Source organism: Castor canadensis, chromosome 17 (assembly GCF_047511655.1).
Source record: "Castor canadensis chromosome 17, mCasCan1.hap1v2, whole genome shotgun sequence".
NCBI classification, from domain to species: domain Eukaryota; kingdom Metazoa; phylum Chordata; class Mammalia; order Rodentia; family Castoridae; genus Castor; species Castor canadensis.
In genome coordinates, this window is record NC_133402.1 from 48,958,683 (window position 1) to 48,971,993 (window position 13,311).

Here is a 13,311-nt window from a genome sequence, read left to right on the forward strand (position 1 = left end):
TTATCTCTGTTTGTGGCTATATAATAGACATCCCTACACCAGACCATTCCTGATATTTAAGCAGACACCTAAGGACTGTCTGAAACAAATGCTTTTTTGGGAGTATCCAACTTTGCACCTCCAGGTATCTCAGCAGACAGCATACCTGCGAAGTCTCTTTTGTTTGTTTGTTTGAACCAGGATCTCACTATATAGCCCAATCTGGCTTCAAACTCACAATTTGCCTGCCTCAGCCTCCCAAGTTCTGGGCCCAATTTGCCAAATCTTTCCACTTCATCTGACAGATGGTTAATATCCAGAATACAAAAAAGGGCTGGTGAAGTGGCTCAAGTGGTAGAGCAACTGCCTAGCAAGCCCTGAGTTCAATACCACACACATACAAAAAAACATGCAGAATACATAAAGAAGTCAAAACCACACTGAGATTTCACCTCACCCCAGTTAAAATAGCTACTGTCCAAAAATAAAAGTAAACGCTAGGAAGGATGTGGAGAAAAAGGAATCCTATACAGTCGGTGGGAATGGAATGGAAATTAGTACAGCCACTATGGAAAACAGTATACGTTCCTCAAAACACTACAAATAGAACTATCACATGATCCAGTTATACCACTGCTGGGATTCATCCAAAGGAAATGAAGTCAGCAAACAAAATGATACCTACATACCCATGTTTATTATGATGTTATTCACAAAAGCCTAGGTGCTCATCAACAGATGAATGGATAAAGAAACTGTGATGCATACATGGTGGAATATTATTCAGCCATAGAGACAAATAAAATTAGGGCATTTTCAGTAAAATAGATGAAACCAGAGATCACAATATTAAGTGAAATAAGCCAGACTCAGTGAAATATTAAGTGATATAAACCAGACTCCACTTATGTTTTCTCTCATATATGGAAACATTTTTTAAAAAAACCTAAAAATAGAAGAGGGGCTATTAAGGAAGAGGAGGGGAACTGGGTGGGTGGGTGGGGGGGCAGAGAGAAAGGGAGGGTCAAAAGAGCATAAAAGAATCCAGGTACTGGTGGCTGAAATCAGGAGAATTGCCATTTGAGGCCAGTCTGGGCAAACAGTTCTTAAGACCCCATCTCCAAAATACCCACAGGGCAAAATGGATTGGAGGTGTGGCTCAAGAGGTAGAGTGCCTGCTTTGTAAGCAAGAAGCCCTGAGTTCAAACCTCAGTCCCTAAAACAAACAGTGGACATGATCAAAGCATAATATTTATGTATATGGAAACCTCACAATGAATGTATGGAATCATCACAATGAAATCCCCTATCATTAATGTAGGATATTTCAAAAACAAAATTAAGAAACCCCATCGCAGTGAAACTAATTTTTATAACTAATAGGCGTTAATAATCATAAAAAATGAAAATGCTTTCCACAATTTATGTGAAAATAGGTTATTTAAATCATTGTCACTATTCTCCCAGTTGCAACTATCACAATGACCATCACCTGCTCCAATGGATTTAGTATATCAGATATGAAGCATGTGCTGCCACCTTCTTGTAAGTATTGTCATTAACAGGATCATCAAATCTAAAGGGCTGTGATGGCCTTAGAGGTTGCCTCTGATAGCTCAGCACATCACTAACCTCTCTGAGCTTTAGTTACTTCATTAACAAAAAAGGCATAGTTTCTACCTCATCAATTTTTATGACTAAAGGTGAAAAATCTAAGTACTTACCACATAACAGGTACTTAGTAAATGTGATCTATTATCAGATAATACTGCTTCATTTATACATAACATGTATAATTACTTACCAATATTACATGCCATAACCAGTAGGTAACTATGCTGATAAATGTAATGAAAACAAAGCAATACTATTAAATTTTAATCAAACAGTAGTCTCAATTGAGCCATATAAGTAAGATGGGTCTTCTAGGGAAAACTTCTGCCACAAACCAGTGTTTCATACAACCAGCATTTCCTTAAGCTCATTGGTCTTACTCAGACTAACAAATGCTGAGTAAAGTTTGGCTATTCCTATAAACTAGATAGCTACCAGATTAGTTTACAGATAAATCGTAAGTTCATGTCTGACCAGCCAGATTCCCATGAACGGTTCTAGAGATGTCTTCAGAAATCGTTCATAGGGGCTGGGTAGTAGTGAATTCTAATCCCAACCCTTCTGTCTCTGTACATTTTGGGATTCCCAGCAATAGGCCCAGCACCTCAGTCATTCATGTGGCTTTAGTGTATGACCTTCAAAGCAGAGAAGAAACAGAAACTCTGAAGATTCCTTATTACTACGCACAAAATATTTATGTTTCCCCTAAATTCATATGTAAGGAATGAATTCCCAGTGTGATACTATTAGGAGGTAGGGTCTTTGGGAAGTGATTAGATCATGAGTGGAGCCCTCATAAATGGGACTAATGTCCTTATAAAAGAGATCCTAGAGTGATCCCTTCTTTCTTCCTCCTGTCACATGAAGACACAGAAAGAAAATGTACATATAATACAACCAGGCAGTAGACCTCTGCACCAGACAAAAATCTGCTGGCACCTTTATTTAGACTTCTCAAACTACAACACTATGAGAAATAAATTTTTGTTTGTAAGCCATCCAATTTATGGTATATTGTTATAGTAGCCTGACAACTACCCTTAGAAGGTAGCCCTTGCTATCTCCTTCTCTACCAAGAGAAGGAGGACAACCCCTATCAGTCCTACATCAAGCACTACAGACACACATGATTTGCAAAAGCACCCTGTGTCTAAGGTCTTCACTGAGAAGCAGTAATAAAACCTGAGATATGAAAAGCAATCGTACACTTCCAGTGGGTCAACTGCTACTAGTGAAGAGAACTACATAGCAGTATCTTTGGAAAAATCAATCCCTTTGTAGCATAAATTCAGACCCTCCAAACTAAGCCAGGGTCATGCAAACCTGAGCAATTCCTGGCAGCAAAACTAAACTGTGTGGTTGTCAAATTACTGGTATCATCTCCAAGGAAGTGCAAAGTAGATCAAAAATATACTAAAAGGCATGTGAAAATTTGTATTTTTATTACAGCAGTCAAAACAAAAATATTTGTAAAGTAAAATGAATCTAAGTTCTCATGCCTCAAATAACTGTGGCTAAAAATTATTTAAGAGACAGATAAGAAAAAAGCTAAAAGACCAGTAAAACAAAAATATTTTTTAAAACAAATGTTACCTGATCAAGATTTTTGAAAAGGAGAATATCTTTGCAAGCTTCCTGAAGTCTGCATCTCTGTTCATCAGTTTTAGGATGAATCACCTGTCAATCCAAATAAAGCCAGAGAAATTTATGTATGCCATTAAAAAATCACCCACTAAAACTACTATTTTTTTCTACTAAAAAATGGGAGAAATTAAGAGCATGTTTTTTTTTTTCCTATTTATAAATGATGTCATTTAATGTATAAGGAGCATGTTTTCTATAGCTTTAATTATACACAAATCCCAATCAGTATGCTGAATGTGAAGAGGCAATGTGACACAGGGGTGAAAAACACCACCCTGGAACCACCTGCTGGCTGTGTGGCTGGTAGCAAACCAGCAATTCCTGGGAGCTTCAAAATCCTTATCTATAAAGCAGAGAGGTATAAAATGTTCATTCAACAAATATTGACACCTACTCAGTGACAAGTACTATCATAGTTCTGAGGACACAGTAATGAATGCATAGATGAAAACACCTGCTTTTACTTTGATTGAGTGCATAAAGTAAGTTAAAGACTGGTAAGAGTAAGAAGAAAAATAAAGTAGGCAAGGGAGATAAGAATTGCGTGTGCCTTTGTGGCCAGGTGAGGTCCCACTCAGAAGATGACAACTGTGTTAAGATCTCAAGGAAGTGAGTACACCTGAGAGAATGAGCCATATAGCTATCTCTGTGGGAAGAGCAAGTGAAAACAAGGCTTAATGAAGAGAGAGAGTGAAGAGCAAACTTGAAAAATAACTAAGAGGCAGATGTGACTGATTCAGGGTAAGAGGGAGAAATCAGAATATTGGGCTAGCGGGAAGAGGGATCCCCAAATTACAGAAGGTATAGAAGAACTGAACTTTCTTCTAGCAACTTGGAGGCGATTTGAGGAAGTGATCTGACTAATATTTTTAAAGTATCACACTGGCTGCTAAGTGAAGACAGCCTGGAAGAAGGCAAGAGTGGAAGCCAGGAGACTATAGTGACTGTCTCAATGCCAGATGGGGGTGTTCTGCAACAGGGTGGTAGCCATGGAGGTGCTGAGAAGTTCAGAATTCTGGACATACTTTGAAAGTAGAGCCCACTGGATTTCTTGGGAAACTAAATGTGGGTATGAAAAAATGAAAGAGTTGAGGGTGACCCTAATGTTTTGGGCCCAAGCAACTGAATGATGGAACTGCCATGAATTAAGCTGTGGATGAATATGACTGGAAAATAGTATTTAAAAGGAAATAGCCAGGAGTTCACATTAAGCTATCTATTGACATATAAGTAAAGATGGTAAGTAAACAATGGCTATACAAGCTAAAGTTGAAACATCAATAACTTATTAGCAGCAGTAGTAGTAGTATTTGCAAATTAGTTGTCATAAGGATTAAATAATATGTCATGTTTTAAAACAGTACCCTGCATTCATTTCACAGGTGCTCCAAAACTATTATTACTATTAGTATAATGTTTGTTGAACTAAAAAGAAATAATTACTGCCTAACATTGGTATTGTAATTGACTTATCAAGCTCCCTCTTAAGTATTAACTTCACCCTGAAAAAAAATCACATCATTTAATATGACTAGAAATAAATGTTAAGTATTTCAAACTTGTGATATTAACTTAGAGAAAAATGTTTTAAATTTTCAAAGTCATTAAGAATTTTACAACATCCAGAATTTTTTAAAAAATTAAATCTATATGTCTCTTACATTCACATGATAGCATTTTATTGTTAGAGTACTTCAGAAATTCTTCAGAGTTAACTCTGTGTGTGTGTGTGTGTGTGTGTGTGTGTGTATTTATTTGTATGTATTTATTTATGGTACTGGTGTTTGAACGCAGGGTCTTGAGCTTGCTAGGCCGTTATTCTAGCACTTGAGTCACTTCCCTCAGCTTAGGTTACTCACTTTAAGGTATACATGATAGATAACTAAAATATCTTTTATAAAGATTTCCACAGAGAGGAAAAAAATGTCTTTTATAATATTAATATTTTAGAAATTGATTCATATCTGCTTTTATAAAATAATTTATGCTAACTTCACAAAAGTTTAAAAACCTGAGCTTAAAAAAAAAAATCCAAGCTGGGCACTGGTGGCTCACACCTGTAATCCTAGCTACTTGGAAGGCACAGACTGGGAGGATCAAGGTTTGAGGCCAGCCCAGGCAAATTGTGAGATGCCCATCTCCGAAATAACCACAGAAAAATGGACTGGAGGGGTGGCTCAAGTCGTAGAGTGCCTGCTTTGTAAGTGCAAAGCCCTGACCTGAGTTCAAACCCCTGTCCCATCAAAAAAAAAAAAAAAGCATCCAAAAACCCATGATCCTACCATAGTCATTGTTGGTATATAGAGTATATCCATCTAGATACAATTCTCTGTACATACATACAAATAAATACATGGGTAAATGCATTAAATTTTTTATTTTACAAAATGTTCTATACATGATGTATAAAGACTAAAAGCACTTTATACATATTCTATGCCATTAAATTCTGCACTATATAATCATTTTCAATGGCTATCCACTCTCTTGATTTCAATATAATGTAATTTAGCTCCTGGCAATCCCTCATTTAGGGTCATTTAAGGTTGTTTCCATGTTTAACTATTACAACACTACAATGATTTCCATTGTACATCCTTAGAAAGAATCCAACTGTTCATCAGGGAAAAATTCTCCTTTAGGTAACTGCTGAGTTAGTTGGCTTGCCTATGTTTAAGGTTTATGCAGCTATAGCTAGCTACTCTTTCTCACCATACCCTCAACCAGTGCTACTTTCAATCTGTTAGATTAAAAAAAAAAATTCATCTCACTGAGGTTTTAATTTGTATTTATTTTAATTATCAGTATGATTATTTTTGGTTATGTGGAGGAAAGGAGTCAGTGTGAGGAAATACAACAATTCTAAGTAACACTTTTTTTTTAATTCTTACCCTTGGATCAGTATCTTCCTCTTCTTCATCAGGGTTATAGGCCTCTGCACAGACTAAAATTAGAGAAAAAAACAGAAAGAAAAATTAATTTAACAGAGTGATTTTAGGAAAAATAGAAAGTGAACATAATTTCCTTTTATTCACTATTTTCTGAAGTTGTAATAAATTTTTTTTTGAGATAGGGTCTCCCTAGATACTCCAGGCTGGCCTCTAGCTCATGATCCTCCTGCTTCTGCCTTCTGAGTGCTAGGATTACAGGCATGTACCACCACAGTTGGCTTGAAAGTTGTGAAGATCTTTTTAAATTCCTTTTGTCAGTTAATAAATATTAAGTGCCTACTAGTTAGTGTCAGGCATTCTCTTAGGTACTGAAAACCCAAATCCTTAAAGATTTGTGATCCCAAGCTAGGGGTATGTCTCATCAAACCCCAGTACAGGAAAAAAAAATTGGTGATACCAAATATGAGACAATGAAATTTATCTATCACCTACTAAGTTCTATCGTACAAAAAACATTATCATGTCTCTGCTGAGTTTGAAGCAGGGGTGAAAATTCATACAGTACACAAAAGTTATGGGGGTAATTACCAAAAGAATCAATTAAAACAGTTCTAAGTCATTACATGCCTATATATCTTAAACAAGAATTAACTTTTTTTTTTTTTGGTAGTACTTGGTATTGAACTCAGGGCCTAATATTTGTTAGGCAAACACTCCATGTCTATAGCTCAACTTTTTTTTCTTCTTACTATGTTGCTCAGGCTGGCCCCTAATTCCTGGGTTGAAGCAATTCCTCTACCCAAGCCTCCTGAGTAGCTGGGACTGAGTAACTGCCTCTGAGTAGCTAAGAATTTTAAAACAAAATAAACATCATGTGTTAAGCTCTGTTCTAGGTACAACATTATGTAAACTTAAAGCCAAAAAAAGAAGGGCTAGGTAAGGAGATAAACACTTGTAATCTCAGTACTTAGGAGTCAGAGACAGGATTGTGAGTTCAAGGCCTGTCTGGGCTATGTAGCAAGACCCTGTCTCAAAAGCAAAATAGTGCATTTTAAAAAATATTTCACTTCAGGAGATAAATGAATGAGTATTACACTTTGTCTACTTTGTTTATGTATGAAAATTTTCATTAAAAAGCTTAAAAAATTAAACCTTCAGTTGGGGGCCAGTGACTCGTGCCTGTAATTCTAGTTACAGGCACTCTAGATATCTAGAGGATAGTGGTTCGAGGTCAACTCAGGCAAAAAGTTAGCAAAACTACCATCTCAACCAACAGTTAGGCTTGGCAGTATGCTTTTGTCATCCCAAGCTATGCAAGGACCCTAACATTGACAGGATCACAGTTCTAGCAGTGCAGGCAAAAAAAAAAAAAAAAAAAAAGTTGGTTGCAGACCTCAACAGAAAAAAAGCTGGGCATGGTGGTGCACACCTATCATGTCAGCGACATCAGGAATTATAAAATAGGACATAGGCCAGGCCAGCTTGGGCATAAAGCAAGACCTCCAAAATAACCAGAGTAAAAAGGGATGGAGGAGTGGCTCAAGTGGTAGAGTGCCTGCCTTCAAGTTCAAAGCCCTGATTCAAACATGATAGTCCCAAAACAAACAAACAAACCTTCAATGATGAGATGATACGACTTTACTGATAATAATACTTAATCTTGGCTAACCTATTTCTAGGCTTGCTTTTCCTCAAATTTTGGAGGACAGTATTTTGGCAACCTAGCTCATCTTTTATATTTTTAGATATTAATATAACTCAAGGCAGCAAATGTTCATAACAGTCTTAAAGTCTTTGAAATAGTACTATAATTTAAGCAAATATAGTTGGGTCTGGGGGAGTATCTCAGTGGTAGCAAGCATGCCTGAGTTTGATATCCAGCATCACAAAAGGCAAAAAAAAAAAAAAAAGTATTTTCATTAAAGTTATAAATATGATGCAGAGCATGGTGATACACACCTGTAATCCCAGCACTTGGGAGGCTGAGGCAGGAGGATCATGTGTTTGAGCCCAACCTGAGCTACACAAGGGAGACCCTGTCCCCCCCCAAAAAATTACGCTGGGCATGATGGCTCTTGCCTATAATCCCAGCTATTTAGGAGGCAGAGATCAGGAATATCAAGGTTCAAGGCCTGTCAGGGCAAAAATGCAAGACCTATCCCAAACATAACTGAAGCAAAAGTGCTGGGGAGATGGCTCAAGTACAAGGCCCTGAATTCAAACCCCAGGACTGCCAAAAAAAGTTTAATATATTTTGGGCTAGTGGTTCATGTCTATAATCCCAGCACTTGGGAGCCTGAAGTAGGAGGATTATGAGCTCAAGGCCAGCCACCTAGTGAGACCCTGTCTCACTAATTAATGAATGTTTCTATTTATGGAAAGACATTATGTTTCGGTTTTTCAAAAATGGTTTGGAGATGGGGGTTGTGGCTTAAGTGGTAGTGTTCCTACCTAACAAGCACAGCTCCCTGAGTTCAAACCCAAATACCGCAAAAAATAAATTGTTTTGAATTTACTCCACTTTTCTCTTTTTTTTTTTTGTGGTACTGGGGTTTGAGCTCAGGGTCTACACCTTGAGCCACTCCACCAACCCTTTTCTGTGCTGGGTATTTTCAAGATAGGGGCTCATGAACTATTTGCCTAAGGCTGGTTTTGAACTGTGAGCCTCCTGATCTCTGCCTCTTAAGTAGCTAGGATTATAGGCGTGAGCCACCAGTGCCTGGCTAAATAGAACTGAGCTCCAGACCAACCTGGGCTACAAAGAGAGACCCCATTTAACAACAACGACAAAAAGTTCAAAAACCAAACTGTGTGTCATGACTTATTGAAAATGAAGGTTAAACAAGCAGCACAGCTGAATGTGGAATTTATTTTGCTATAGTTCTCCAGCAGATGTCACTAGTCAGCAAGATGATACTGTACAAATGACAACAGATTATCCAACACAATTTCTTCCAAATTTTAATTGGTGCTTCCTTCATCTAAAAATGTGAATTACTGAAATTTACTTGTAAAGGAAACTTATTTCTACAAGGAAATGAGCACAGACCTTGGTCACAGGCCTGAGACCCTGTGCTGCTCTACCAACACAACACGAATAGTTGACACAGCCTGAGTGTATTTATTAGTCAGCTACGGGTGCCAAAAGAAAATGCCACAGATAGGGTGGCTTGGCTTAAACAAGTTTAACAAATAAGTTTATTTTCTTATAGTTTATGGGACCAGAAACCCAATATTAAGGTATTAGCAGGTCTGGGTTCTTCTGAGGCCTCCTTAGCTAGTAAAAAGCTGCCCTCTGTGTTATCACATAATGTGTGTGCTCTCTTGGTGTCTCTTCCTCTTCTTAGTAAGACAACAGTCTTACTGGATTAGGACTCCATCCTTATGACCTCATTTAACCTTAATCACCTCTGTAAAGATTGTATCTTCAAAAACAAACAAACAATCAAAAAAAGATTCTATCTTCAAATATAATCACACCGGTTTGGCTTCAATATATGGAGTTGGTGAAGAGGCATAATTCATCCCATAACACTGGACTTCTAAATTGTTTTAAGCAATACATAGTAATATTTCATCTTAAAATAGTTACAGGTGTAGCTGGATGCGGTGGCATGTATCTGTAACACCTACACTTGGGAAGTGGAAGCAGGAGGATTAAAAGTTTGAAGCCAAATCTGATCTACATAGCAAGTTCCAGGTCAGCATGGGTTTACATAGCAAGACCCTGTCTCAAAAAAAAAAAAAGGCAAAAAAATACCTACTCCAGATGGAAAAACTACTGTATACTCAGGGTTTCCAGTAAGCATGTAAGCATGTAAGCCTTACAGGGCAGAGATATCTGGTGAAGAGCAGTCATCATTCAGAAATAAGTGACTGATAATGGTACCAGATTCTCAGTGGACTATCCTGTCATAGTCATCACTAGAGTCAAAATATTCACTGCCTAAATGTGGCACAATGCTAACAACAGACTTCTGATTCATGTGCTTTGAAACTTCAACACATATTTAATAAAGGAAAGTTTTCTTCCTCTCTTTCTTTCTTTTTTTTTGGTTTACTTGGGTTTGAACTCAGGCCTCAAGCTTGCTAGGAAGGGGCTAGGAAGGTGCTCTATCACTTGAGCCACTCCACCAGTCCTTTTCTGTTGCATATTCTCAAGATATGGTTTCAAGAACTATTTTGCCCAGGCTAGCTTAAAATCATGATCCTCCTGATCTTTGCCTCCTAAGGAACTAGGATTGTAGATGTAAGCCATCAGCACCTGGCCAAGGTTTTCTTTTTTGAATTTAACAGAATCATACTAACATTTCAAACTCAAAGACAGCTAACACTCACTTAGGACTCTATTAAAGCAGCACTTAAAGAATTCATGAACTCTCTTTATTCAATGTATTTGTAACTTGACATAAAAATATATGTCAAGTTCTGCTAGAGGCCCAGTCTGGTGGCTCATACCTATAATCCCAGCTACTCAGAAGGTAGAGACAGGAGGATTACAGTTTAAGGCCAACCACAGCAAAAAGTTAGCAAGACCCTATTTCAAAGAACAAGCCAGGCATGCCTGTAATCCCAGCTACTCAGTAGGTAGAGGTAGGACGATAGAGGACCTAGACAGGCCCTGGCCAAAAGTGCAAAATCCTATCTGAAAAATAACTGAAGCAAAACAGGCTGGGGCTGGGGCTGGGGCTGAAGTGGTAGAGCCTAGAAGGTGTAAAGCCCTGAGTTCAAACCCAGGTACTGCCAAAAAAAAAAAAAAAAAAAAAAGTTCTACTAGAGTATAGAACTTAGAAGGTACTGCTTTTTAATTTCAGTGTTTTGCAAAGGAGAGTGACAGCAAGGAAGAGTGATGTTTGAAGAGGAGTAAGTAGACTGAGGTCTGAGCTTGTCCCCACCTAGCCACTTGCTGTTTCTTGATATCCCCAATCCTTGGTCTCTTTAATGGTAAGAGGGGATAACAATACCAAAACCACTAAAGGGCAAATTATGGAAGGTGATTTTTGTTTTTGGTAGTACTGAGGATTGAACTCATGGCCTTGCATGTGCTAAAAAGTGCTCTACCACTTGAGCCATGCCCCAGTCCTTTTTTCTTTTATTTTTCAAATAGGGCCTTACACTTTTTCCTGGGCCAGCATGGTCTATGATCCTCATATTTATGCCTCCCCATGTAGCTGAGATGGCAGGTGTGCCCACCATGCCCAGCTTTATAGGTTGAAATAGGGACTTGCTAACTTTTTTCCCAGGCTAGATTCAAACTGCAATCCTCCTGATCGCCACCTTTCAAGTAGCTGGAATTACAGGCATGAGTCACAATGCTTAGCCTAGAAGGTGATATTTAAAATACAGAGCTGGGCTCACTGGAGGTACTAACTTCTACTTCTCCTATGCTGTTTTATCTCAGATAATTATTCTCTCAGTCACCCTGAGTTGTAAGAAGTTTCTTCTGCAGTCTTTGACACAGAAAATGTTCTCACACAATGAGTTTTTGCTTAAATCCTTGGGTTACTTTAGGAGCCCTATTCCCCACTTCTCTTCCTAACTCAATTCGACCTCCTCTCCTGCAACTACAGTAGCCAGGTCCAGTTCATCCCCCTTTAAGTCTTTGTGACATTCTTTCACCTAGAATGCATCCTTCCTGGTACTAACTAAATAGTAACCATATTTTTTAACTTTCAATGGAATTTTTGCCTCCCTCTAAGAACTGTTCCTTGATCTATTTGCCTATAATAAGCTTTCTTCCTGATTTCTGACTCTTTCCTTCCATCTGTTTACTCATTCATACTTACTCACATTGTTCAAAGTGTAAATCATAAACCAATGACAAAACAGACAAATCCTGTGCCCTCATGGAACTTAAACTCTAATGCAAAAAACTACATTAAAAATTAGGCTAAATATGAGCTGGAGGCATGGCTCAAGTGGTAGAGCACCTGCCTAGCAAGAGCAAGGCCCTGAGTTCAAACCCCAGTACCATCAAAAAAAAAAAAAAAAAAAGATAGATAGAGCTTAGATAAAGCACTAAATAGAAATTAAGGAAGGGAGATAAGTGTGTGTGTGTGTGTGTGTGTGTGTGTGTGTGTACTGGGGAGAGGGGATGTGAATTTTAAATATGCACTACTGAGAATGTATCCTTTAAATGAAGAATATGAGTGAGCAAAAAATAAAGACAGCCTTGGTGAGGGCTGGTGGAATGACTCAAGCAGTAAGAGAGCCTGCCTAGCAAGCATGAGGCCCTAAGTTCAAACCTCAGTGCCACCAACCACTACCCCCCTAAAAAAAAAACAAAAAAAACAAAACAAAGGCAGCCTTGGTGAGATATGGAAGTGAAAGTCTGACTAGGTGGGCCCAAGAGAGAATAAAAGAACAGAAAATAGAAACACCAAACACAAACAATTCTTTTAATGGATTTTGTCATAAAGGTATGGAAAGAAAAAGGGTGTTAGCTAGGGTGGGAAAGCAGGACAAAAAAAGTTTTCTATTTCAAGGCGAGCCAATGACATGTTTCTTTGGTGAAAGGTTTTAAGTCCTCAATAATGTAATAAAATGTAAGGAGGAGAGATATTATGTACTTGTTTTGAGTCCTCCACAAGGTTCAAGAACTGAGAGACCAAGCAGCAATTTATGAATTAACACCATTAGTGACCTATAGTAGAGGGTGTTAATATCAGATCTGTCCTACAGATGTCAGGGTATATTACTAATCTTTTGGGGAAAGGGGTGCAAGGCAGGGATGAACAGAACTTCTTTCTTCTCAGGAAATTGTCTACACATGAGAACACATTTTTCAATCTGCTTTGAACAAATTTTAGTGTAGAATATTACCAAAGGCTTTCTGAAAACAAATGAGCTAATTTTCTCAAAGAAAATGACTGAGGAATAGGAAAGAAATTACTAGCTTTATAAGATAATAGGTCATGTGGCAATTTAAAACCAAGAAACTAGAGCTGGCAGAGTGGCTCAAGTGGTAGACAGCCAATAAAAAACAGAAAAGCTGAGGATGTAGCTGAGTGGTAGAGAACATGCTTAGCTTGTGCAAGACCCTAAGTTCAATTTCCAGCACCAAAAAATAAAAGTTAAATAAAAAGCAACATTAAACTGGGTGCAGGTGGCTCACGCCTGTAATCCTAGCTACTCAGGAGGCAGAGATCAGGAGGATCTCGGTTCAAAGCCAGCCTGGGCAAAA

The 13,311-nt window shown here is 38.1% G+C and overlaps 1 protein-coding gene across 1 annotated transcript in view; it reads right to left on the reverse strand.

The window, feature by feature from the left end:
• Prkar2a (protein kinase cAMP-dependent type II regulatory subunit alpha) overlaps positions 1-13,311 on the reverse strand; it is a 68,933-nt gene that overhangs the window by 27,494 nt on the left and 28,128 nt on the right. The window contains exons 3-4 of the mRNA XM_074059703.1: positions 6,129-6,181; positions 3,187-3,270 (exon numbers count right to left, since the gene is read on the reverse strand). Of these exons, the coding sequence (XP_073915804.1) occupies positions 3,187-3,270; positions 6,129-6,181 (137 nt within the window). The remainder of the gene's footprint in view (positions 1-3,186; positions 3,271-6,128; positions 6,182-13,311) is intronic.